This window comes from Rutidosis leptorrhynchoides, chromosome 2 (genome assembly GCF_046630445.1).
Source record: "Rutidosis leptorrhynchoides isolate AG116_Rl617_1_P2 chromosome 2, CSIRO_AGI_Rlap_v1, whole genome shotgun sequence".
NCBI lineage: Eukaryota > Viridiplantae > Streptophyta > Magnoliopsida > Asterales > Asteraceae > Rutidosis > Rutidosis leptorrhynchoides.
The window spans coordinates 92,285,693-92,311,502 of NC_092334.1; the positions used below are offsets into that span (position 1 = coordinate 92,285,693).

The 25,810-nt window shown below is 32.9% G+C and overlaps 4 protein-coding genes across 4 annotated transcripts; 1 reads left to right on the forward strand and 3 right to left on the reverse strand.

Moving 5' to 3' along the window:
* Positions 1-8,066: 8,066 nt before the first annotated feature.
* On the reverse strand, positions 8,067-8,976 carry LOC139888059 (uncharacterized). The gene is made up of 3 exons (XM_071871092.1): positions 8,616-8,976; positions 8,358-8,504; positions 8,067-8,254 (listed from the first exon to the last, which is right to left on the reverse strand). The coding sequence occupies exons 1-3, from the start codon at positions 8,974-8,976 to the stop codon at positions 8,067-8,069; spliced, it is 696 nt and encodes a 231-aa protein (XP_071727193.1).
* A 5,765-nt stretch (positions 8,977-14,741) lies between these two features.
* On the reverse strand, positions 14,742-15,292 carry LOC139888060 (uncharacterized). The gene is made up of 2 exons (XM_071871093.1): positions 14,910-15,292; positions 14,742-14,790 (listed from the first exon to the last, which is right to left on the reverse strand). Exons 1-2 carry the CDS (start codon positions 15,290-15,292, stop codon positions 14,742-14,744), a joined length of 432 nt encoding a protein of 143 aa, XP_071727194.1.
* A 289-nt stretch (positions 15,293-15,581) lies between these two features.
* On the reverse strand, positions 15,582-19,501 carry LOC139891146 (mRNA cap guanine-N(7) methyltransferase 1-like). Its single transcript, XM_071874084.1, has 13 exons — positions 19,101-19,501; positions 18,797-18,933; positions 18,619-18,687; positions 18,458-18,529; positions 18,218-18,319; positions 17,995-18,051; positions 17,767-17,905; positions 17,238-17,302; positions 17,083-17,133; positions 16,812-16,874; positions 16,215-16,338; positions 16,075-16,136; positions 15,582-15,940 (listed from the first exon to the last, which is right to left on the reverse strand). Exons 1-13 carry the CDS (start codon positions 19,183-19,185, stop codon positions 15,848-15,850), a joined length of 1,119 nt encoding a protein of 372 aa, XP_071730185.1. The 5' UTR covers positions 19,186-19,501; the 3' UTR covers positions 15,582-15,847.
* A 730-nt stretch (positions 19,502-20,231) lies between these two features.
* Positions 20,232-20,987, forward strand: LOC139888061 (uncharacterized). The gene has a single exon (XM_071871094.1). It carries the CDS (start codon positions 20,232-20,234, stop codon positions 20,985-20,987), a length of 756 nt encoding a protein of 251 aa, XP_071727195.1.
* Positions 20,988-25,810: the final 4,823 nt, after the last annotated feature.

Genomic DNA, 25,810 nt, shown 5'->3' on the forward strand with positions numbered 1-25,810 from the left:
TACAATTACATCCTCGTTCAGTTTCATCAACAATTCTACTCGTATGCACCCGTATTCGTACTCGTACAATACACAGCTTTTAGATGTATGTACTATTGGTATATACACTCCAATGATCAACTTTTAGCAGCCCATGTGAGTCACCTAACACATTTGGGAACCATCATTTGGCAACTAGCATAAAATATCTCATAAAATTACAAAAATATGAGTAATCATTCATGACTTATTTACATGAAAACAAAATTACATATCCTTTATATCTAATCCATACACCAACGACCAAAAACACCTACAAACACTTTCATTCTTCAATTTTCTTCATCTAATTGATCTCTCTCAAGTTCTATCTTCAAGTTCTAAGTGTTCTTCATAAATTTCAAAAGTTCTAGTTTCATAAAATCAAGAATACTTCCAAGATTGCAAGTTTACTTCCAAGTTTTCTAAATCCATTCCAAGTAATCATCCAAGATCAAGAAACCTTTGTTACTTACAGTAGGTTATCTTTCTAATACAAGTTAATAATCATATTCAAACTTTAATTCAATTTCTATAACTATAACAATCTTATTTCGAGTGGAAATCTTACTTGAAATTGTTTTCGTGTCATGATTCTGCTTCAAGAACTTTCAAGCCATCCAAGGATCCTTTGAAGCTAGATCTATTTTTCTCATTTCCAGTAGGTTTATCCAAGGAACTTGAGGTAGTAATGATGTTCATAACATCATTCGATTCATACACAAAAAGCTATCTTATTCGAAGGTTTAAACTTGTAATCACTAGAACATAGTTTAGTTAATTCTAAACTTGTTCGCAAATAAAATTTAATCCTTCTAACTTGACTTTTAAAATCAACTAAACACATGCTCTATATCTATATGATATGCTAACTTAATGATTTAAAACCTGGAAACACGAAAAACACCGTAAAACCAGATTTACGCCGTCGTAGTAACACCGCGGGCTGTTTTGGGTTAGTTAATTAAAAACTATGATAAAATTTGATTTAAAAGTTTTTATTCTGGGAAAATTATTTTTATTATGAACATGAAACTATATCCAAAAATTATGGTTAAACTCAAAGTGGAAGTATGTTTTCTAAAATAGTCATCTAGACGTCGTTCTTTCGACTGAAATGACTACCTTTACAAAAACGACTTGTAACTTATTTTTCTGACTATAAACCTATACTTTTTCTATTTAGATTCATAAAATAGAGTTCAATATGAAACCATAGCAATTTGATTCACTCAAAACGGATTTAAAATGAAGAAGTTATGGGTAAAACAAGATTGGATAATTTTTCTCATTTTAGCTACGTGAAAATTGGTAACAAATCTATTCCAACCATAACTTAATCAACTTGTATTATATATTATGTAATCTTGAGATACCATAGACACGTATACAATTTTTCGACCTATCATGTCGACACATCTATATATATTTCGGAACAACCATAGACACTCTATATGTGAATGTTGGAGTTAGCTATACAGGGTTGAGGTTGATTCCAAAATATATATAGTTTGAGTTGTGATCAATACTGAGATACGTATACATTGGGTCGTGGATTGATTCAAGATAATATTTATCGATTTATTTCTGTACATCTAACTGTGGACAACTAGTTGTAGGTTACTAACGAGGACAGCTGACTTAATAAACTTAAAATATCAAAATATATTAAAAGTGTTGTAAATATATTTTGAACATACTTTGATATATATGTATATATTGTTATAGGTTCGTGAATCAACCAGTGGCCAAGTCTTACTTCCCGACGAAGTAAAAATCTGTGAAAGTGAGTTATAGTCCCACTTTTAAAATTTAATATTTTTGGGATGAGAATACATGCAGGTTTTATAAATGATTTACAAAATAGACACAAGTACGTGAAACTACATTCTATGGTTGAATTATCGAAATCGAATATGCCCCTTTTTATTAAGTCTGGTAATCTAAGATTTAGGGAACAGACACCCTAATTGACGCGAATCCTAAAGATAGATCTATTGGGCCTAACAAACCCCATCCAAAGTACCGGATGCTTTAGTACTTCGAAATTTATATCATATCCGAAGGGTGTCCCGGAATGATGGGGATATTCTTATATATGCATCTTGTTAATGTCGGTTACCAGGTGTTCACCATATGAATGATTTTTATCTCTATGTATGGGATGTGTATTGAAATATGAAATCTTGTGGTCTATTGTTACGATTTGATATATATAGGTTAAACCTATAACTCACCAACATTTTTGTTGACGTTTAAAGCATGTTTATTCTCAGGTGAATACTAAGAGCTTCCGCTGTTGCATACTAAAATAAGGACAAGATTTGGAGTCCATGTTTGTATGATATTGTGTAAAAACTGCATTCAAGAATCTGATTTTGATGTAACATATTTGTATTGTAAACCATTATGTAATGGTCTTGTGTAAACATGATATTTTAGATTATCATTATTTGATAATCTACGTAAAGCTTTTTAAACCTTTATTTATGAAATATTGGTTATGGTTTGTTTTAAAAATGAATACAGTCTTTGAAAAACGTCTCATATAGAGGTCAAAACCTCGCAACGAAATCAATTAATATGGAACGTTTTTAATCAATAAGAACGGGACATTTCAGCAGTGCCAGTCTAGGAAGTTTGAACATTGAGTTTATCCTTCTCCAACAAAGAAGGAAGTGTGTTTTGGTTTACGTTTTGATTATTTGACATCTACAACAGATATAAGATTCAATTTAGTATTTTCAATATTGAGCTTTAATAAATTAACTACCCAAGTTTTTATAATATTTTTTAAAAAAACAATTAATTTACGAAAGCCTAAGATCCACATAGAGGTTCGATAGCCACATCTGTTGATCAGCTAGCAGTTATGGAGTCTATTGGTAGGTAGCGGGTACCAATTGCATTACAAGTACAACTCTTAGATCTTTATGGGACCTAGAGATATATGTAGTCCAACAAACCACTATTATCTAATGGCATGTTTGTCCCATCATTGCCTCGAACTCAGGTCTCACCGTGAATATGATTAAGTCGTCCAATTTGAAAACATTGGAAATTCACGCTAGTCTCACTAGATCGAAAAAATCCACCTCGTGGCTATAATTCAGCCTAGTCTCAATAGATCAAAAAAAATAACTAGGAGTGTTTGCAAGCTCATTGGATGGCATGACTTAAATTTGACGGGTATTTTGGAAAAAATTTGTGTCAACGAATAATGCATGCACACAAGATTCGCTACACTATTAGTTAAAAAACATTTTAACCAATTGTATATGTCGATTATGTTTGTGATCTAATTTTTTATTTAATTTATAGGATATAAAAATAACAAATACACAAACGTGTATCGTTTTAAAGCAGTTTTAAAAGATGTCATCCACATATATTATTTGACTTTCAAAATCATTTAACATTAAACTTGTTAGAGTTTAACTTATTTTAAAATCATCAATTTTAATCTTTGAAACTCGTTTAGAGTTTTATTTAATGTTTCCATAAAAAAAACATATGTAATTTAAGTCTCAAAATTATTTAACTTTAAACTCGTTAGAGTTTAACTTTTTAAAATCAATAATTTTAATATTTGAAACTCGTTACCGGTTTTATTTAATGTTTCCTTTCAAAAACATTTAGCATATATTATAATCAACAATTATATATAAATACAAAAATAAAACACAACCATGCATCACACACACATAGCCTAGCCCAAAAATCCTATGCTTGATCTCATGAGCCGACATGGGATCAAGAGGTCAAACTAAGGGTAATATTGAAATGCCCCGTTCATATACAATATAAACGATTCACAATAGTTGATTACATCGCGAGGTAATTGACCTCTATATGATACATTTTACAAATATTGCATTCGTTTTTAAAAGACAAACTTTCTTTACATCAAAAGTTGACGGCAAGCATACTATTTCATAATACTTCCAACTATAATTGACTTAATAATAATCTTGATGAACTCGACGACTCGAATGCAACGTCTTTTGAAATATGTCATGAATGACTCCAAGTAATATCTCTAATATGAGCAAATGCACAGCGGAAGATTTCTTTCATACCTGAGAATAAACATGCTTTCAAGTGTCAACCAAAAGGTTGGTGAGTTCATAGGTTTATCATAAAACAATAAAATTCATCAGTTTGATAGACCACAAGATTTAAATCCTGCATGGTACAAATGGGCCCGAATCCTATACCCACCTGTAATGTACATGCGATATCTTTTAAATACAGTACGCCTTTCTCGTGTACGAAATCATCTTTCATAAATCGTAGTAACCGTACACATATCTTGTGCACAAAAATAACATACACATAACCTGTGTATAAAATCATTCTCTCGATACATAACATTCACTTTTCATTGCTTTCATAGCTTGGCTTGGTAACCGACCTTAACATATAATGCGCATAATAATATCCCCAAAACAGAACATCTCGTCTGTATAATAATCATATAAACTTCGAAGTACTAAACACCACGCCCACTAGCCCTTCCGTCTAGTGAACATTCTGGGTGGGGGTGTTAAACCCGTTAGCTACCTTTAGGATTCGCGTCAATTAGGCGTGCACTAATTCTCAAAATTAGTGATGTTCCCTAATTCTTAGGTTACCAAGCAATAATAATCAGGGGAAAAATATTCATATCAATTGTGGCAATTATCACGTCCACATAATTTATTCGAAGAATGTTTTGCTTGTGTCTATCTCGTCAAACATTTATAAAAGCATTTCATGTATTCGCAGTTCAAAATGTATTTCAAAAGCATTTAATAAAGCAGTTGTAAAACTAGCGCATGTATTCTCAGTCCCAAAAATGTAAAGAGTAAAAGGGAATCAAATGAACTCACCATACTGTATTTTGTGGTAAAAATACATATGACAAAACTGAAAAATGCAGGGTTGGCCTCGGATTCAACCTATATCATTTTGTATATATATTAATACACATAATCGTAATCGAATGAGTTTATATATATATATATATATATATATATATATATATATATATATATATATATATATATATATAACCTATTAATGATATTATCTTGATGTTAATAATATATTTATTTTTTCATATTTTCCTTTTACATAATAAAATATTTTATTATGTTATATGTGTTAAATATATATATTTATGTATTTCACTTGTTTATCAAAACAGAAGTTCACATTATTCTAAGTTAGTATTAGTAAAAATAATGTCAATAACATTAATAAGTATAATATAATACATAATAATAATAATCAAAATCAGAGTTTTTCTATTCATTATAATCTATTAGTGATATTAACAATGATAATAATCATAATATTTATAATTCCTAATAATAACTAAACTAACAATAAGTATAATATAATACATAATAATAACAATTATAATAACTGATAATATATATACATAAAACTAATATTAATATCGATATTATTATTAGTATTAATAATGAAAGTAATAATAAAGTTATTACAATGATTATATTGTTAACTTGTTTTTACTTTTAATATATACAATTTATTATTTATGTACTTTTTAATGAGTGTATATATAGTACTTACATTAAGTATTACATTCTCATATATATATATATATATATATATATATATATATATATATATATATATATATATATATATATATATATATATATATAATAATTGTCTATAATAATTGTACATATTATATATATATAAATATATATATATATATATATATATATATATATATATATATATATATATATATATATATATATATATATATATATATATATATTACAATGTACATATTATAATAATTGTCTATAGGAATCCTATATATATATATATATATATATATATATATATATATATATATATATATATATATATATATATATATATATATATATATATATTCGCTTTAAGTACAACTTAGTTATTTTATATCTTATCTTTCATATTTAGTTTTAATGTTTAAGTTATATTTTATAATTTCAATTTATTGTTTATACTACATTATGTATATATACAGTTGTATTTACAAACAACATTTCGTGAATCGTCGAAGATGGTCAAAGGTTAAATGATTGTATAACAACAGTTCAAAATTTTTGAGATTCAATTAAATAGACTTTGCTTATCATGTCGAAGTTATTTGAAGATAAAGTTCAAATTTGATCGGAAATTTTCGGGTCGTCACAAATATCGTAGCTCCCACTTAATTCAAGAATCAAGTGAAAACTTGACAAACGTCATCGTTGTCAAATTGACCTGTTCGCCATCTTCTAAGTTAAACTCCACGTTGCATCTTTATCTTTAATCTTCATCTTATTACATTTATTTAAAATTGAAAAATACAACTAATCTAATACTTTTACAATTTAGAATAAACTTAAATACAATACTATGAAAATGAAAAATAAATATAATACAACTTTGGCTTCAAAATGGCCTTTTTTATAAATCAATATGACTTAATATTGCTGTAATCAACAATCACAACAATCATACATAGGTCGGGGCATTATGGGCTATGTGTGCAATCACAATTTTAATAACTACATTATTAAAACCTACATATGGCTTGTCCATGGTTACAATGCATGTGTACAACCATGGAATACAGCAATCAACAATTACAATAAATATTCAAGCCATAATAATTAAATCTATAATTTAAATTAGGGATATTCTTTCAATCATATTTGTGCGTCATTAGGTTAAGTCTAAATCAACCGCGTTGACTTTAAAAACCAAAAAGGTTTCGACTTTCACCAATACACCACAAAGCTAAATCTAAAGAATAGTCACGTGTCAATTAAGATGGTGTAAAAGCAGCTCGGATACCACTGTTGGAAAATCGTGTGTACTTTTACCAATTCATATTAACGCAGCGGATAGTTAAAATAATAATCTTTTATAATTTTATGAACAAAATTTAACAAGATTAAATTTTCATTTATTTAATGAAACATGCACACGATTAATCTTTCCCAATGATCCAGTTACACCATAATAATTGTCATGAATATAAAAACAAAAGAGGAGTTAACGATATACCTTTCTTGGAGAAATTGATGAGACGGAGAGAAACTTACGTTCAAAAGTATGACCGTCTCTTTGGATAGTCCACACTACACTTCAAACGACCGCCAATGGATGCTAGTCCAAACTCAAATATCGTATTAATATAATCCAATTATATTAATACATTAATCGATAATACTCCGTATGTGTATGTTGAGATTTATCAAAGGAAAGCAAAACAAATATGTTATTTTTTTCTCTTCTCACTTACTGATCTCATAACCCAACGATCATATATATATATATATATATATATATATATATATATATATATATATATATATATATATATATATATATATATATATATGATATACTCCGTTTGTTTGGTAGCAAAAAGCAAATCAAAAGAATATATTGTTTTCGATTTCTTTGTCTGTAATATTTTCGTTTGATTTGGATTTAAAAAGTCGTATTTCTCTAATACTTTAGGGGTATGTCATGTAACTTATAATTAATAATTTCTATCATGTCGCTTTCATGTGAATAGTAAATTAATTAATTTCGTTTCATTTACTATTTATATGAATAGTAAATGAATTAATTTCGATTTACTATTTTGTTACTTGAGTAATATATATACATCATATATATATTTTATTTGACGTCTCGGTGTATATGTGTGTGACCCCGAAGGCTCAAATGAAGTTGGCCATATATTATATATTGTACCTTGCACATTAATCCTACACATAACAGCACTGGAAGTGGTGACCCATGTCATTTGACATGTCATCAATGACTTGCTGTATCAGAAAAAGTGGGGATTGGTGACCTAGGTCACTTGAGGTGGGTCAATTTTTATTTTCTATATTTTTATTAATGTTATTTAATAATTATAATTATAAAAGTTATATTTCAATTAAAATAACTTCCATTATAAATAAGTAAAAATTACAATTCATAAAATGAAATAAAAACATTACACATCCTAAAATAAATAAAAAACAACACAATTCTTAAACTATCTCACGATTATGCCATAGATGTGAAACTAGAGTATGCCGAAGATACTCATGCTCGTCTTTGTCACGCAGCTCTTTTATCTTCTCAAGATATACATCACACCTTTCGTACCAAGTTGATCCTTGTAGGTTGTTGACTGGCATGTAGTAAGATTTATTTTCAGCGATGTTAAAACCATTGTCTTCAATCATCATGTTGTGCAATATGATGCAAGCATACATGATTCTTTTGATTGCGTTTACGCTATATGCCCTAGCAGGTTGTCTTTAAAATACCCCAACAACCTTGCAAAATTCCAAATGCCCTCTCAATGTCTTTACGAGCAACGGATTGTTTCTTTGTAAAGTATGTCCTTTTTGGATCAGTAACACTTGAGTATCCCTTAACAAAAGATGCCCAGGAGGAGTATATCCAATCGGCAAGATAGTATCCTCAATAAAAATCAACATCTCCAATTTTCATATGGAATTTGAGGAGCCGTGTCAGATAGTAAACTATCAAACAATGGAGATGCATTATGAACATTCAAGTCATTATCTGACCCTGCCATTCCAAAATATGCATGCAAAATTCAGTTTTCATACGATACAACGGCTTCCAACATGATTGTCGGGTAACCGTGATCGCCTCGTGTGAATTTACGTTTTCATTAATTTGGACTTTTCCCCAAGCCCAATGCATACAATCAATGCTTCCAAGCATTCCAGGAAAACTGTCATGTTTACTATACAACCGATGTATGTCATCCTTGGTTGGTTCTCTCATGTATACATTAGAATACAAATCTATAACACATCTTGTAAAATGCTGCAAAGATTCACGTGATGTTCTTTTCAAAATTTGTAAATATTCGTCAAAAAGATCCAGTGAATCAACGTATGCTAGCATACGAATGGTAGTCATGACTTTTAAATGAGTAGTAAATCCAGGAACACCACGTGCATCAGGACGTTGTTGAAAATAAGTAAACCACTCAGATATAGGTTGCGTAGAGTAAGAAATTATACTTTCCATTATTTTTTTTAAGAAGACTTTGCGACATTCGATAACGTTGTTTGGAATAAGAAAGGGGATACTTCAGATCTTCAACAAAGTAATCGTTCATCAAACGATTGTGCGACTCAACACGATCATGATATATGTAGCGACGTCTTCGTCTTAATCTGGCTAGTGAACTTTCAGCCTCATTGCATTCATCACACTCTCTAGGAATTAGCACGTTATTTCGATACACAAAAATAGCTTGTATTGCATTCATCACACTTTCTTCGTCGGAGGTAGCCATTTTCTAAAAAAATATAGTGAATTTGCTTTGAAAGAATGTTGGTTTGGTTGTGTGAATATGAAGTTAATTTTGATTGTATATATCGAAGAGTAGGTTGGGTATAATATTAAAAAAAAATTAACAATAAACGGTCATCAAAAGAGTCGTTGTATTTTTCTTTAATTTTTTTTAAATACCGTTACATTTCTCTTCACCCAAGCGGCTGATCGAACTGAAACGCGGGGTTGCGACGGGAGGAAGGTTTGGGGGACGGCTTCAGGGGGTGGGAGACGGGGTGGCGACGGACTACCACTCCCCATGCTCTAATCAAGATGGTCCTAGAGGATATGTGGGTAGCTTATTTGAGAGGATTTTTTAGCTTAATGCTTTAACATAAAGCTAATAACTAAAAAGATCTTCAAAGTGTTTGGACTAGCTTTTTTGAACAACTTATCTTTTAACGCATCAATATGCTAAAATGTAGAAGCTTAAAATAGAGCTTAATCCCTTGTAAAAAAAAGTATAAATCACGTTTTTTACATGTAATCTCATTGATCAATGAACGTGATATTAAGTAGTAGGTGGCTTGTTTCTTTGCCTACTTGTTTCTACATCTTGTTGCTTTGCTACTACAATGTACCTCATGTGTTGATCTTTATGCTCGTTCTTTCAGTTGTTGTTGATATTTCTGTTGTAGAATATTTTGAGTCTTCCTTCTTGCTTTCTTTCTCAAACGTTCTTCTATGATCATGCTATAACTTGACTGCTTTCTCGCTACTTTCTTATTGAGCATCCTGCAATTTTTTGCTACTACAACTGGCTGTTGCTTTCATGTTGTGCTTTCTGCTGCAATTTTAGCCTATTATCTGCTGCTTATTGTTGTTGTTTACTGCTGTTATTTAGTACTATTTTATGTTGTTTGTCTTGCTAAAACTCCCTACCTCCCTAATTTATTGTCCAGTATTCTATCTTGGGATGTCCCATATTAATTGTCCACTTCCATAAATTGTAAAAGAATAAGTAGATTAAGTTCTATTATGCCCTTAATGTATGTGAATAGGATTAAAGGAGGAAAAAAAGAAAGGGTAAAACTGGAAAGTAAACAGAAAGTACAATACTTTTATGATATTTTTTAAACTGTATGTTTTTTGTTTGAGAACAATTAATATGGGACGGATGGATTATGTTGCTGCTAACTGCTAATCTATCGTGTTTGCTGTCTAAAATGCTACTAACAAACTACTGCTAGCTGTTGTTTCTGTTGTTTTTATGTTGTTAATCTACTGAATTTTCTGCTAAAAATTACAGCTCTTTAATACTGCAATTATTTGATGTTTACTGCTAATCAATGAAGATCTTTGCTACTTTATGTTACGAAGCATGTGTCTCTGATACCAATTGATCAGCAGTAAATAACGGTACATACAATTTAGGGTTAAAAAAATTTTGGGTTAAAACACTCATCTTTTTCTGTATGGATAAAAAAACGCGGCTGATCCGCAAACACAAAAATGACTAGTCTTACTTGGCAAATTTATTCGGTCAAACTTGTCAAAAGTCGAATATAGTCAGTAAGGTTGCATTTATTATTTCAAAGTCGGGAACTGGTCAAAGTAGGTCAGATATTAGTTCAATGCCCGACTAGTCTCTGACTTGGAAAAAATTTCAGCCAAAGGTCCAATTTAGTTGGTATAAAGTCTGATGTATAAATTTAAAGTCGGTTTTTATGCGCGGTTAAAATCAGTCAGATTAGGCAAAACACAGTCAAAGTTGAAATTCCGACTAGTCACAAAGTTATTCGGTCATAGTTGACGAAAGTCCAAATTAGTCGATAAAGTTCGGTTTAAATCAGCCAAATTAGGTCAAATGTAGTGACAGACAAAGTTGATCAACATCCGACTAGTCTCCGACTTGACAAGTTGTCAAAATCCAGTTTAGTCTAGTACTTATGTGGTTACAAATGGGGTATGGTTAAATAATACAGTAATAATTACATAATATTCTTTTATATAACATTAGAAGAAGAGATTAGAATGAGTCGGGATCTTCACCATTAACTTGTTTCCCTCTGTTTTGCTTTAGTTATGTAAGGGTGAAATCAGAAGTGTTGTGAATATCGATTTATTTGCTCCATCCAAATGTGAAATACTTTGGAGGTCTCAGGTGTTCGTGGCATTCACAGGTCCAAGTGTTTCTGTCTGAAACTTTAGGGGAGAGCAGCTATGGAATGCGAAATATCGTCCCGATATATAAGCCGCCAACATGAACTTATATTGACATTATGCGAGGATAAGGTTGAAGCGGTTGATTCACAGACCGACATTATAGGTAAATACTAATTAATGACTGGCCAGCCATGTCTAGAACATTTATTTAATTTGATAGGAAGTTTCACTTTTTTTCCTTTATACTCATTTGTGTATTCTTTTTTTGATGCAGTTGATAATTCAATCCATGTCAGCGAAATAAACACAGGAAAGTCTTTAGCAATAATCAACTCGGACAGTAATGAGAGTCAATATAACCTTGTTCATCTCTATAGTAAAGAACATTAATTAGCAGTCGAAAATTCGGTAGATTAGCAGCATAAAAATAGAAGTTAGCAACAATTTTTTAGCAGCATTTCAAGCATTAAACAAAGCAGATTAGCAGTTAGCAGCAGTATATTAGCAAGAAAAATTGGCAGAAAATAGCGGTAAATAGCAGGAGTAAACAACAACAGTAAGCAGTAGATAATAGCATCTGAAAGTGCAGTAGAAAAGCACAGTAGGAAAGCAATATTTTGTTGTAGCAATAGAAAATTGTAGCAAGTTCTCGAAGGAAGAAAAAGAAAACCAATCATGTTATAGCATGATCATAGCAAGAACATTTGAAAGAAAGCAACAATGAAGACTCAAAAGATTGAACAAGAGAAAGATTCAGCAACAGTAGAAAGAAATATCAACATAAAGATCAACACAAAGCAGCAGATAGTAGCAAGCTAGGCAACAAGAGTTAGAAGCATGTAGGCAAGGAAACAAGGTAGCAAGATGTCAATATAATCTAAATTAAGGGTGATTGTTGGGTAATTTTGATTTTTTAGTCGAGTTCATGGAAACAATACGGAACCCTTGAACTCGACTAAACAAATATACCTAACAGTACCATGAATGAGCAGAACGAGCAAAACGAATTATGCATATCAGTTAACAAAAAATATCCATGCTTTACACATACAGTAATTATGATCGAACAAAAAACCAAATGAATAAACAAAAAAATATATACATGCTTACAGTAATTGCGATCGAACAAAAAAGTAAAAGAATGATTCAGATCAATTAACAAAAAGGCAAACGAATGAACTAAAAAATAAATACTTTTTACGCATACAACACCGTGATTGATACAAACGAATGATGAACATGAAAGATTTAATTAAAAAAATACCTCAACGTCTACAGATCAATTAACTGTGATCGAAAAGAATGAATCTCAACGTGTACAGAGCAATCAACGTGATCGAAGAGAATGAGCCGTATGGAAACAACAATGTCGAAGGGTTTTTATTTACACTAAAGGGTATTAATGGGTCAAAATACCTATTTCCCCTATAAAAAAAATTACATGAGCTTTTTCATAAAAGTTAAAAGCTAAAAGCTTCAAAAAGCTCCAAGAAGCTAGTCGCCAATATACGCTATCTTTTTTTTTTAAGATTTTTTTAAAAAAACAACATACTCTATCTGCATCATCGTCGACTACCTAAATGTAATACCGACCATCTAGTTAACTGGGTATCAATTTGATTAATGTTTTCAATACGTATGTGGGTGTAACAAGTTCTAAGTACCCCTAGTAACTTAATATAGCAAAGTATTCAAAGGTTGTTACTAAGGTGCGGGATGAGCAAGTGGCGGATTCGTTAGCCTTTAATCATAAAGGTTTTTTTCAAAATTTGTCAGATCAAGGATTGATTCCCCAACAATCGGGTATTCTTTTTAGCGGCAAATCCTCCAACGTTTTAACTTATTCCATTCCAAATCGTAATGGTAAAGGTGTTCGTATTGATAAGATCGACGGGATGACGTCACGGCCGGATGAAAGGAACCAAAAGGGTGCTTCTAATGCCGGCTCATGTGGTTTCCTTGGTTGTTTATCTTCGTTTTTTTGTTAATTGTTTTGTTGCTTTTTGTTTAGATGTTTAGGTTGCTTTTTGTGGTATGTTTCGTTCGATCTCTTGATTTTTCTTTCGAATTAGGTGGTATTTCTGTTGTGGCTAGGTTAAAGATAGCTAGGTCTAGGTTTACTTTTCGTTCTATCATGTTTACTTTTAGCGAGCCATTTTGTTCGGATTAATTGTATCGATTTTAAGGTTCCTTCATTCATTGGTGAAGGTTTCGTAATTTTAATAGTAATCGTTATTTTAGCTAAAAGAAAAAATGTATTAAAAAAAAGTATACCCTCTTTTTTGTATGTTTTATTGAATAAACAGAACCAACCAGCAGTACTGAAACTCAAAGTTGGAGTGCAAGTACAATCTGCTATCAACCTTTTCTTTTTCCCTAAAACTGACAACACATTCAACTAACAACAAAAAAAAGACACCAAAATAAATGTGTTATCAGTAACTTTACAAAAGTAAAAAACATGTTTCGATTCAAGCATATCAATAATGTGCGGAACATAAGTTATAAATGAGGCAGGAAGTAGATGAAGCAGAAGATGAAACAAGAACAAAAAGTGAGTGGTGGTCAGAAGAAGATATTGATGAATAATTTTTGAGGAATTAAATAGCGACAATTGTACATATATATTGTTGAGTTAACAGTAGCAACACAAGGCAAAGAACAAAGACTAGACTATTGTAGAATAGTAGATTTAGTTGTGTGAAAAAATAAGTTTGTCTGGTGCTTGTTTGCTTTTTACTAGTCACTTTCACATTTTAGTCATGACACTTATCAGTACACATTCATGCATTTACTCATTTCTTTTTGTTGAAAGCCAAAATTTTGCCTACCGTTGAATAAATACTCTACACTATAAAAGTTTTTTTTGTTTCATCCATCTATCTATCCACTTATATTATATGTAAAACAATAATAACATTATGCAATTGTTAAGTATGGAGAGGTGACATTTAAACAATCATTATCTACTTTAAAATAAATAGAAAAAATTATTTATCCACTTTATGGTGAAAATTCTCCATCACTTTAACCGAGTTACCAAGGCATACAAACCAACTTATTATACTGTATGTAACATGTACGTATTTTATCGTATGGGATTATGACACAAGAAAATGTAAATCAAATAAATTCAAAATTTCCTTCGAGATGGACTAATGTGTATTTATATATTTTTTTACGGCAAAAACGACAATTATATTAAACGCTCCCTAGCAAGGCGCTAAGAGAGAAAAAAATTACAAAGGCTTAAGAAGCCAATAGTTCCAATTAGAAACTACATTACCTCTGTTTTTTAGCCAATGAAAAGAATACAACTTAATTACATCAATAATACTAATACGAATAAAATAATCATAAAAGATGATGCTGTTTCGAAATTTTCAAATAACTCAAAGAATGGTAACCGCGATCGTGGTGACCGGAGCCTTATTGAGGAAATGAGTAGCGACATTTGCAGATCCTCGAGCCAACTTTGCACATCCAACCAAGAAGTAAAAATGGGCATGGAGCACCCGAGCCAAAATCTGATCAAACGCCATGTTTCCGAAGCAATAGTACAAGTGAAAAAAATATGGCTCTGCATCTCGATACCATGAGAACAAATAGGACACATAATCGTCGGTATCTCTAGGCCCTTCGCAGAAAGATTCCAACAAAGCGGTAACAAATCCAAATTAAAATGCCAGAAGACATTAACTTTTCTCGGTAAATACTTAATCCAAGAAGTAGCCACCTGCTGCGAAGGAAGCATATGTCGATCTATATGAACACGGGTATCTTTGACCATAATGTGTATTTATTCGTTATAGGTAGTTGGTTATATGACTGTTGTTAAACCACTCCATCAACTACTTCAACTTCGTATTTATATTTTATATCTCTAAAATGTTACAGTACAACAGTATATAATTGGGATTTTTTTTTTTTTTTTTTTTTTGGAGTCATGACCCTGTTCTGTCCTAAACACTGAAATAGTGGAATTATCTACAGTAGTTTTCACAAATTTCACATGTTGCTTATTTTGGTAGTACTAAAAGTGTCAGGCAAATATTAATACATCAGCAGCTAACAGTCTTTTAGCATAATAAAAACTATAAATAATGACTGGTACAATACAATTACAATTATACAGCATAAGCATATCAAAAGACTTTAGCAAAAGCTTCCAATTTGAAGCTGGAAAAGAAAAAAAAAAGTAGCACTGCTCCTAAGCAACTATACTACCAAACTTATTATACAAAACATCTGTTTCCAAAAAAACAAATTCATCCTGATGATCTGCATCCATACACTTACTGTTTTTCTTATTAATTTAGTTAAAGGCTCGCGAGATGACTCCAAATCAGCTATCAATATAGGTTATATCTTCCTTTTCAAGGTGCATCGAACCTTTGTCTCTCCTATTATTTCCTCTGCTCGGTTCTGGTCCCCCTCGCTGCAATTCAACATAAATTGCTAATCTTTAAAAGTTTTAGATTGATAATTACTTGTCTAGAAAAAGCCCGAGAAGGTTAAATATAAGTCAAAAGTATTATCTAAAATTTAAATAGAAGTGTAACTGAATCTAACCTTCTTCAAGACGTACGCCAAGTACAGATAAGCGACCTCCCATTCATCTGGAGAAAGTGTACCTATAGATTTCATTCGGATATTAAGTATCCACCGAAGGTGTTGAATCAAGAAAGTAATATATACTAAATGATGCTTACTCATGTCTTGGTTTCCGTCACCTAATGCACCGAGTCTGCGCATGAGCTCGATGTATTCAGGCTTCTTCATGTACTCATGAACAAACGCATGCGAGTTCTTCACAAATACAAGCTCCAAATCATACTGCAATTATAAAACAAAATTTGTATGTTTAGACTACAAGACAGTGAAGAAACAAACTATTCTAGCAATGTGATCAAAACTCATTTGAATTTCTTTCAACCGAAGCTTTTGTGACTGGCAGGAAAAGGAGAATGCCCAATGGAATCATAGGTTGGAGATTCCAACATTAAAAAAAAACCGTGGAAGTCAAGACGACAACTCAAGATGGGCGGGTCGGATCAAAACTCTATACAGGCTTGGAAAATCAGGTAAACTTTGGTACGGGCAGAAACAGTAAAGCCTGTTTGGGTTGATCCAAAAACCCTTCTTGTCAATTTGAACTTTTTTTTATCAATAACTAACCTACAAATAAATGAGGTTATATCGACCTGCCATTCCTATTTGAAAAGACGATCAGATGGGCCATATCACTGATTCATCTTAACTTTGGACCAACCAATACATAAAATAGTGTAAAGTAAACAAACAGATACCTCTTCAGCCAGTGATTTAAAGACCGGAAATGGCACAACCCACTCCGGACAATCAACGGCATCCTGCAAAAAGCATCAACAATTACAATTTTAACGACAACAATGAATGAGAACGGTAGACATATGGTATAAAAGAATTTCTGTTTATGTTTCTCAATACAAACATGAAACGTGTACAACTATTGACATATAAAACATATAAAACTGCTGGTACCTGTCATCATAAATAATTACATAGTTCATACATGTAATGTAATATACTCGAACATACCTCTAGGTGGAATTTGTACTTTATGCCAAAAGGGCTTGAAGACTTGAACTTCTGAAATACAAACATGAAACGTGTACAACTGTTAGTTTCTTCAATATCTTGGAAAAGGTTACTAGTACAAAGAGCCTCTAAGCTGTAACAAATCAAGAACTTGCCTTTTCTGAGAATTCATCATCAAATTGTATCCAGTATACACTATTGCCAAAGACCAATCCATCGGCTGTATTATAAGGAAAAAACTAAACTGGTTAGCATGAGGGATTGGGCTTTGTTGTTGTTGTTGTTAACTCGTTAGCAAAGGAAACAACTGTGTAGACTGAAACGTGAAAAGGTGCGAGTTTTGGCATTACAAACTGCACATACAGACTCTATTTTCATTAAATAAATCAGATAAAAGTAGAACAAAAATCGAAAAAAACATGTTCGCAGTTCACATCAAAGGACTCATACTTGTATCTTTAATGCACATGTCGCAAGCGGCAACTTCGACACATTTACTTATGAAGTAACAATAATTAAGATGGATAACTAGTGCTAGCAGGTCAACCTGGTCCACACTAAAAAATTAGCTATTATGACCACTACCCAAACTGATCAGCCTGAATAGGTTGCCACATTCAATCATTGCAATTTAAGAAACAAAACTGAAAAAAGAAATTAAAAGGCGAAGTAAATAGAAGTAACCTGTTCTTAGCTTTTTCACTATAACATTTGCATCTGGCATCGTTCCAATAAATATTCCTCCAGGACGAAGTAATGAGGAAACATTAGCTAAGGCCCTCCGTGCACGAGCCTCGGTAGACCACGAATAATGCATTGCAAACTGCAAAGTAAAGACTTCATCATATGGCCCATTTAATTATATCCCATTTAATTATGGCCCATCTAATCTGCAGTAAAACTTATAGTCACCTGGCAACTACATAAATCAAAAGGTGCATCATCAGCTAAAGCTTTATCCAGTCGGACCTGAAAGAGATGCCAACTTAGGATCATAAGCGTGCCATTCGGTTACAGCAGATATATTGCTATTTTGAATTTAATTCAAGACGCCTATAGGAGAAGATTGACTATAGAGTAATATGTTACGATCCCATAAATAAAATAATAAACAGCACATCTTAATATTAAGCACCTCAAAACAATCTCCACATAAAAGCCGGGCAGGGAAGGTGAACTTTTTACGACGCTGATGATGATCTGCATCACCATTGTAACGAGTGCGACAATCTTCTATCTGCAGCAAATTTATGTAATTGCAAAAGAGAATCACGACATCAGTATATAACAACTTATTGTTATAAACGCGTAAAAAACATGCATAAAGCTCAAAACAACACATTACTAAAGAAGGCTAGAATTTTAAGGATATTACCGAACCATCTGCTATGTCAATGCCAACATAGTATCCAATTTTTGCCTTGTCCCATTTGATCAAATCACCACCCTAATCCATTCAAAATCAAAATCAAACGTCTATCTAGTAAGGTATTCACAAAAAGATGAAACCTATCAACCATAGGATACTTATCTTACCTTACCACACGCAAGATCAAGAACCGAATCCCCTTTCTTTGCATAAAGTTGAATTAAAACACTTTTAATCTGCTCATTTTAAACAATGTGATATCAGCATCAAATCACTTTATATTATATATAGACTAACTATAGTATAACTGTATAAGACAGCTAATGCAGTTATTAATCTACAGACCCAATTATTAAGCTTTTTTAAATGGATAATCGGACTCGCTTCTCGCTCTTCCAATGTTTGGTTGGTTCTAGCACTGTAATGATCTGCAACTTTTTTCGCAAAATTTTTCGGGCTTTCGTCCTCTAGAAATGCATCACCTGGTAAACCAAGTACACATATACATATTGCATATATACTCATACACATACAGGTATATATAACTTTCAAAAACATAATCATTTGGCAGGAAGTGTGAGATTTAACTCGAATTGCAGGGTGAATTTTACAATTGAATTAAATAAATTGAAAGATGAATAAAGTTTACCGTCTGGATTGTATCTAGATTTGGATTTAGGAGGTTCTGAATATGATGACGATGATGATGATTGATGTTGATAGCTTCTCTTCATGTTCAGCAATCGGTAACAGCTACAATTGGTGTATGTATATATATTATATATAATATATAATATAATATATAGAAAAACTGCAAAATTTCGATTTAGTAACAATAACAAAACCCTAAGTTTACGATTAGGAAATAAAGGAATTGTTATAATGTTTAATTGTAAATGTAAATGTAATAATTACGTAATTGAATTGATTACGAATGATATGTTTTGAAGGGATAGCCTGCAAATTGCAACGATTAATTTTGTGTTTCTAGCTTACTGGGGAAAGAATTGACGGTTGAACTGGTTCTAGGGCTTACACTGGGATTCCTTAAAAGGGAGCAAACCAGGTTTATTTAGTCGAAGCCATTGGACCAAGTGAAGTACTATTTATTACCCGACTCGGTACCATGAACCTCATGTCATTATTAATACACTATGACATCAGCATCACAATTACATTTCATTTTCACCGTTACAAAAAACCACCAAATTAATTAATTAAAGCAAGTTGCTAATTGCTAATAACTAGTTGTGAGCCCTCGCTTCGCGCCGGGAGCTCCGTTTTGAATGCGAGTTAAAAAAAAAGTCTTTCCTTTTGTGGATCTATTTTGTAAAAAAGAATTTTTTTCGACATCTAACATTGAAGGGTTGTTCCTTTTGTAAAAGTTGCTTCTTTTAGCGTTAAAGTTAGTTGATCTATTTTGTAAAAAAGAATGTTTTTCGACATCTTTTGGTAGCATTCAAGGGTTGTTCCTTTTAAGAAAGTTGTTTTTTTATCGTTGGAGACAAAAAAAAATGTAGCACAGTAGTGGCCTATGTGGGTCCTACTGTTTGAGCGCAGTGTACAAGTCGGTAAAGCGTGGTGGGTGTTATTATTCAGTATTTTTGGTGTTAGTGATGGGGTAAATAATAATTTAGAATATAAGTATAAAGTGGAGGGTTCGATTTGTATTTTAATGTAAGTTAAGGGGTTAGGTTTGTAAAAAACGAAAAATTGAATAGTACTATTCATAAGAAATAAGACAAATTTTGGCTATTAGTTATATTGGTAATAATCTAATATGGCAAATTTTAATGAATTCCTTTCTCGGGCCAATCTTATTGACCAAAACATTCAAAATGAGATGTTTACATGGGATGGTCCGGATGGTAAAAAGTCTAGAATTGATCGAGTCCTTGTTAATTTGGAATGGCTCAATTTATGGCCGGATGCGGTTTTGATTGCGGGTAACAAGAACACTTCCGATCATAATCCGTTGATATGGGGAAAAAAATCTCTTTTTTGGGGTCCTAAACCGTTTAGATTTTTTAATGGTTGGTTTGAATTTCCAAGGTTCTTAGAGGTGTGTAAACAACTTTGGTGCTCTTATGATATACATGGATATGCGGCTCATGTTGTTCTCAACAAATGCAAGTTATTAAAAAAAGACTTGAAGAAGTGGAGTGTTGAGAATGGGGTAAAGAATAAGTTGGAATTGGCTTCTCTGGAGTGTTACATTTATGATTTAAAAAAGACTCAGGAAGTTAGAAATCTTGTTCCCTTTGAAGTTTCTAAGTTGATAGATTTTAAAGCTAGATATAAGAGTCTTCAAAGACAAGAGAACAGGAAAAAGATGCTTCAGAGTCGCGTTAATTGGCTTCGTTTTGGTGACAAAAATACCAAATTTTTTCATAACATGGCTCGAATCAAGAACAATGCGTCGGTGATAGCAGGCCTGCAAATTGGAGAAGTGTGGTGTGAAAATCCAGCACAAATAAATCATATGTATTGGGCCTGTTCAGTCAGCAGTTTACGGCCCAAGAAACTGTTCAATTAATGGTCTGGGCTGCTGTTCGTTTAAACAAACTGACCCAGCAAGAGCCTTGTTTTTTGCTTTCATGATTTTTGCTTCTGTTCTTGTATGTTTAAAAGATGTATAGAAGCTTTTGGTTGTTATGTCAAGTGGGCAAATAAGCTTGTAAGTCCACTGTGATGATGTATGGATGTAATCTGCTTTCTTTCACAGTTTCGTGAAAGATTTTTTATATATTCAAAGTATTTTGCTATTAAAAAAAAAAAAAAAATAATAATAATAATAATAATAATAATAATAATAATAATGTAATATGTACAAGTGTATGAAGCAACAAATCTCGTGAAACAATATGTTATTAATCGACGAGATGGATCACGGGAGATAACTGGCGAGCCAAAGAAGTAGCGGTGCCATCAGTGTTAATTTTGGCGAAGAGATGGACGAGATATTGACGACAGTGATTGGGACTGACCTCTCTCTTTTGGTCTCTCTTTTAGAAACTTCGCTGTCTCTTTTTTCTTTTAATACAATCCAAAATCCCTCTAAACTTTAATCATTTTTTCTCCCAAATCCATAAGAATTACTCTATACCACGCCATCACCAGTATTAAATTCATTTTCTTTTTATGAACACACCCGTACAAGTTTGATATGAAAAAATCTTAAAAAATATCGCGACAACTTCCGGCGGCGAGTGGCGGCTCTACGGTGGTCAGATGTTGATGAAATTTGTATGGTAGAACAAATCTGAACAAGAAAGAAAGTAGCGACGGTGGTCGCTGGGGTTTGGCGGAGGTGTGGCAACGGTGGTGGCCATGGTTTGGCGATAGTGGTGGCCGGAGTCCATGGTGGTTAGGGGCAGCGGTCGGAGTCCATGGTGGTGAGGCAGCGACAATTTCTTGAAGCTGTTGGAAGGGATGGTGGTGGTGGTTGTCGGAGGAGATGGTGGTGGTAGTTGTCGGAAGGAATGGTGGTGTACCCATTTCCTTTTTATGATAGATAAATTTTTGCCTTCCGTTGAATAAGTACTCTACGTAAGTTCTTTTTCTTTTGTTTTTTCAATTAGGGTGCATTAATTATATATGTAAAACGAAACGTTCTACATGTAAATAAAACGATAAGACACTAACAATACTCAATCTTCCGGATATTAAGTATGAAGAAATGAGATGTAAACATCCATTTTTCTACCTTAAAATATTATTTATTCATCTAATAGTAGAGAAAGTCACAACATCCTATCCTATTAATTTATTATAATACATGTATGTATTTCATTGTATTGTATGAGTTTTGCTAATGTGTCCTCGTTTGACACTTGAGAATGCTTAAGTCAAATACTTCTAACTGGAATGCGAAATTGCTCTCCTCCGGTGGTAGACTCACTCTCATTAAATCGATACTCGGAAGCATGGGAAATTATGTTTTTTCCCTTTCTGGGGGGCAAAGACTATTACATGTACTCTGGAAAATATACGAGCCATTTTTTTGGGGTTGCGATGCCGATGAGCGCACTCGAAAACTTCATTGGTTAAAATGAGTGAACATCCTCGTTTGTCACAAGAAAGGACTCGGTATTGGAATTCTAAACTCATTTAGCCTTTCGCTTCTAGTTAAATGGTATTGGTGTGCCCTACATAAACCGAATTCAACTTGGGTCTGCTTAATCAAACTTTTGCATGGTGATGATATGAGGTTTAATGCTTAAGGCTACAAATTTAAGGGAACATGGTGCTCGATACTTGCCACTGTTATGACTTTGAAATCGGATGGCATTTTGCCACACAATGCAATTTTGACGTTAGATCGGCAACATACATAATACTCGATCTTGGAATGATGTATGGATCGGCCATTCGGCCATTCCACACTTGCTTCTCGGTACAATAGGTTGTATTGTTTGGATTCATACCCAAACTATTGTTTTAGCGAAAGATACACCGGCTCTGAGTTTTTGTGGTCTTAGATTCGACACCCTTCTTCGTCGAGCAATCTTTCTGGTCTATTCAACCTGGTTTCACCTACGGTTTTTAATGATGAAAATGATGTCAGGAAGTGGGAAATAGAGGAAGATGGAAACTTATCGGTCAAGGGTATTCGTTTGTTTGTTGATGACAAACTCCTGCCATTCCTTCCGATTCTTACAAGGTGGTACAAAATTTTGCCTATCGAGATTAATATATTTCAATGGATACTACACAGTACTTGGATCATCTTTTAAATCGTCTTAATCTTTCATTGTGAGGTATCGACATTGACACTATCATTTGTCCAACATATAGTAATATATATGAGGATTTAGTTATGAATTTTCATTATTGTTAATGATCAAATGTAAATGTAAGTGATCTTATTATATCATATATGTAAACATTTATACATAGAAAATACAATTTGTTATAAACATTTATACGCAGCGTACACTTGTTTTCTTAGTAATTTAGTTAGAGGATTGCGAGTCCAAATCAGCTATCGATATATGTTATATCTTCCTTTTCAAGATGCATCATCCGTTTGTCTCTCATATTATTTGCTCTACTCGGTTTTGGTTTGCCTCGCTGCAATTCAAGATAAGTCGCTAGTCTTTAAAAGTTTCAGATTGGCAAATGGTTCCTCCAAATCGACTGGTCGAACAGTTATGAAAGTCGGCCATAAAAGATACTAATTAAAAGTGTAACTAACTGAATCTAACCTTCTTTATAACATATGCCAAGTACAGATTAGCGACCTCCCATTCATCTGTGGAAATCGTACCTAGAGATTTCATTCAGGTTCATAAATCATAAGTATCCTCCCAACGTATTGAATCACGAAAGTAATGTATGTAAGGATATTAGGACCCAAAACAACGCAAGTGATTCAACAAGATCACTCACCGATAGTAATTCTACAAAATTACTAACCCACTTAATGAACGAAAGATTATAAATGCAAGAAATGTAAATCGACACAAGAGATAACGTGGTTATATGCAATCGTTGTGATTGCTTTAGTCCACGGACCAACTAGAGAATGTATTTACTGAATATTTGTGGTGTGTTTACAATGAGTTACAAGAGGGTCTATTTATAGAATGATTTAAGGAGTAAGCTAAAAACAATTCATTGAAGCTTCATGTGAGTTTCCTGACAGCTTCATGGAGACTACATGTGAGTTTCCTGACAGCTTCGTGGAAGCTACATGTGAATTTCCTCACAACTTCGTGGAAGCTACATGTGAGTTTCCTAACAACTTCGTGGAAGCTACATGTGAGTTTCCTAACAACTTCATGGAAGCTTCGTGTGAGTTTCCTGGAATCTTCCCTCTAACTGTTTAAAGTTCTCCATACTCCAACAATCTCTCACTTGGAGACTTTGAACAAACCCAACCTTCGTCAACCCAAAATATCAACGATCTAACCAAGAACGTTAAACCACCATTATACCGCCAAACTCCATTTGGGACACACACACTCAACACATACTTCGGATGAGCAGACTTTCGATACAAGGTCTTCAACACTACTTGTTAGAATTGAAACATTAACTCTCTAATTCTCTAGTTGGGGTCTTCTCTCATCAATTCATTAGAAGACCAATTGAGGTAATGCAAAACCTCAATTTCTCTGTCGTAACAACCTTAGTAAACATATCAGCAGGATTCTTCGTACCAAGAATTTTCTCCAATAATAAAGTACCATCATTTATATGTTGTCGAATAAAATGATACCTTATCTTGATGTGTTTCGTACGACTATGAAACACCGGATTCTTCCCAAGATGAACCGCACTTTGATTATCACAATTCAAGACGCAATATTCTTGTCTTTTACCCAACTCACCTAAGAAGTTTTTCAACCAAACAAGCTCTTTAGAAGCTTCTGCAATAGCCATATATTCGGCTTCGGTGGTTGATAAAGCAACACTCTTTTGTAGACGAGACATCCAACTAACCGCCGTCTTCCCTATTGTGAAAACATAACCCGTAGTGCTTTTTCCCGAATCGTCACATCCACCCAAATTAGCATCCGCATAACCTCTAAGTATGACATTGCTTTTAGAGAAGCACAATCCCATATTAGAAGTACCTTTCAAATAACGAAGCAACCATTTAACCGCTTCCCAATGCTCTTTCCCCGGATTAGACATATAACGACTTACAACTCCCACTGCTTGAGCAATATCGGGTCTTGTACAAACCATGGCATACATAATACTACCCACGGTCGATGCATATGGAACCTTTTCCATATCCTTTTTGTCTTTTACCGTCTTTGGTGATTGACTTTTCGATAACTTAATCGTGCTACCTAAAGGCATAGAACGAGCTTTTGAATTCTCCATATTAAACCTCTCTACTACTTTCTCAATATATTTGGATTGAGACAAGTATAGAGTACCTTTCACACGATCACGCACAATACTCATGCCAAGTATTTGCCTAGCACCACCAAGATCTTTCATCTCGAACTCATGGGAAAGTAATCCCTTCAACTTGTTAATTTCGGACATGTTGGAACCTGCAAGTAACATGTCATCAACATACAACAATAAGATTATGTAAGAAGACTTGAATTTCTTCAAGTAGCAACAGTGATCCACTTCACATCTTAAGAAACCAATCTTCTTCATAAACTCGTCAAACTTCAAGTACCATTGCCGAGGTGCTTGCTTCAATTCATACAAACTTTTCTTTAGCTTACAAACCCACTTCTCTTTACCCTTTACCTCAAAGCCCTCGGGTTGCCTCATGTAGATCTCTTCAACAAGATCACCATGCAAGAATGCGGTCTTCACATCTAGTTGCTCTAGATGTAAGTCTTCGGATGCAACCAAAGAAAGTACCAAACGAATAGTAGTCATCTT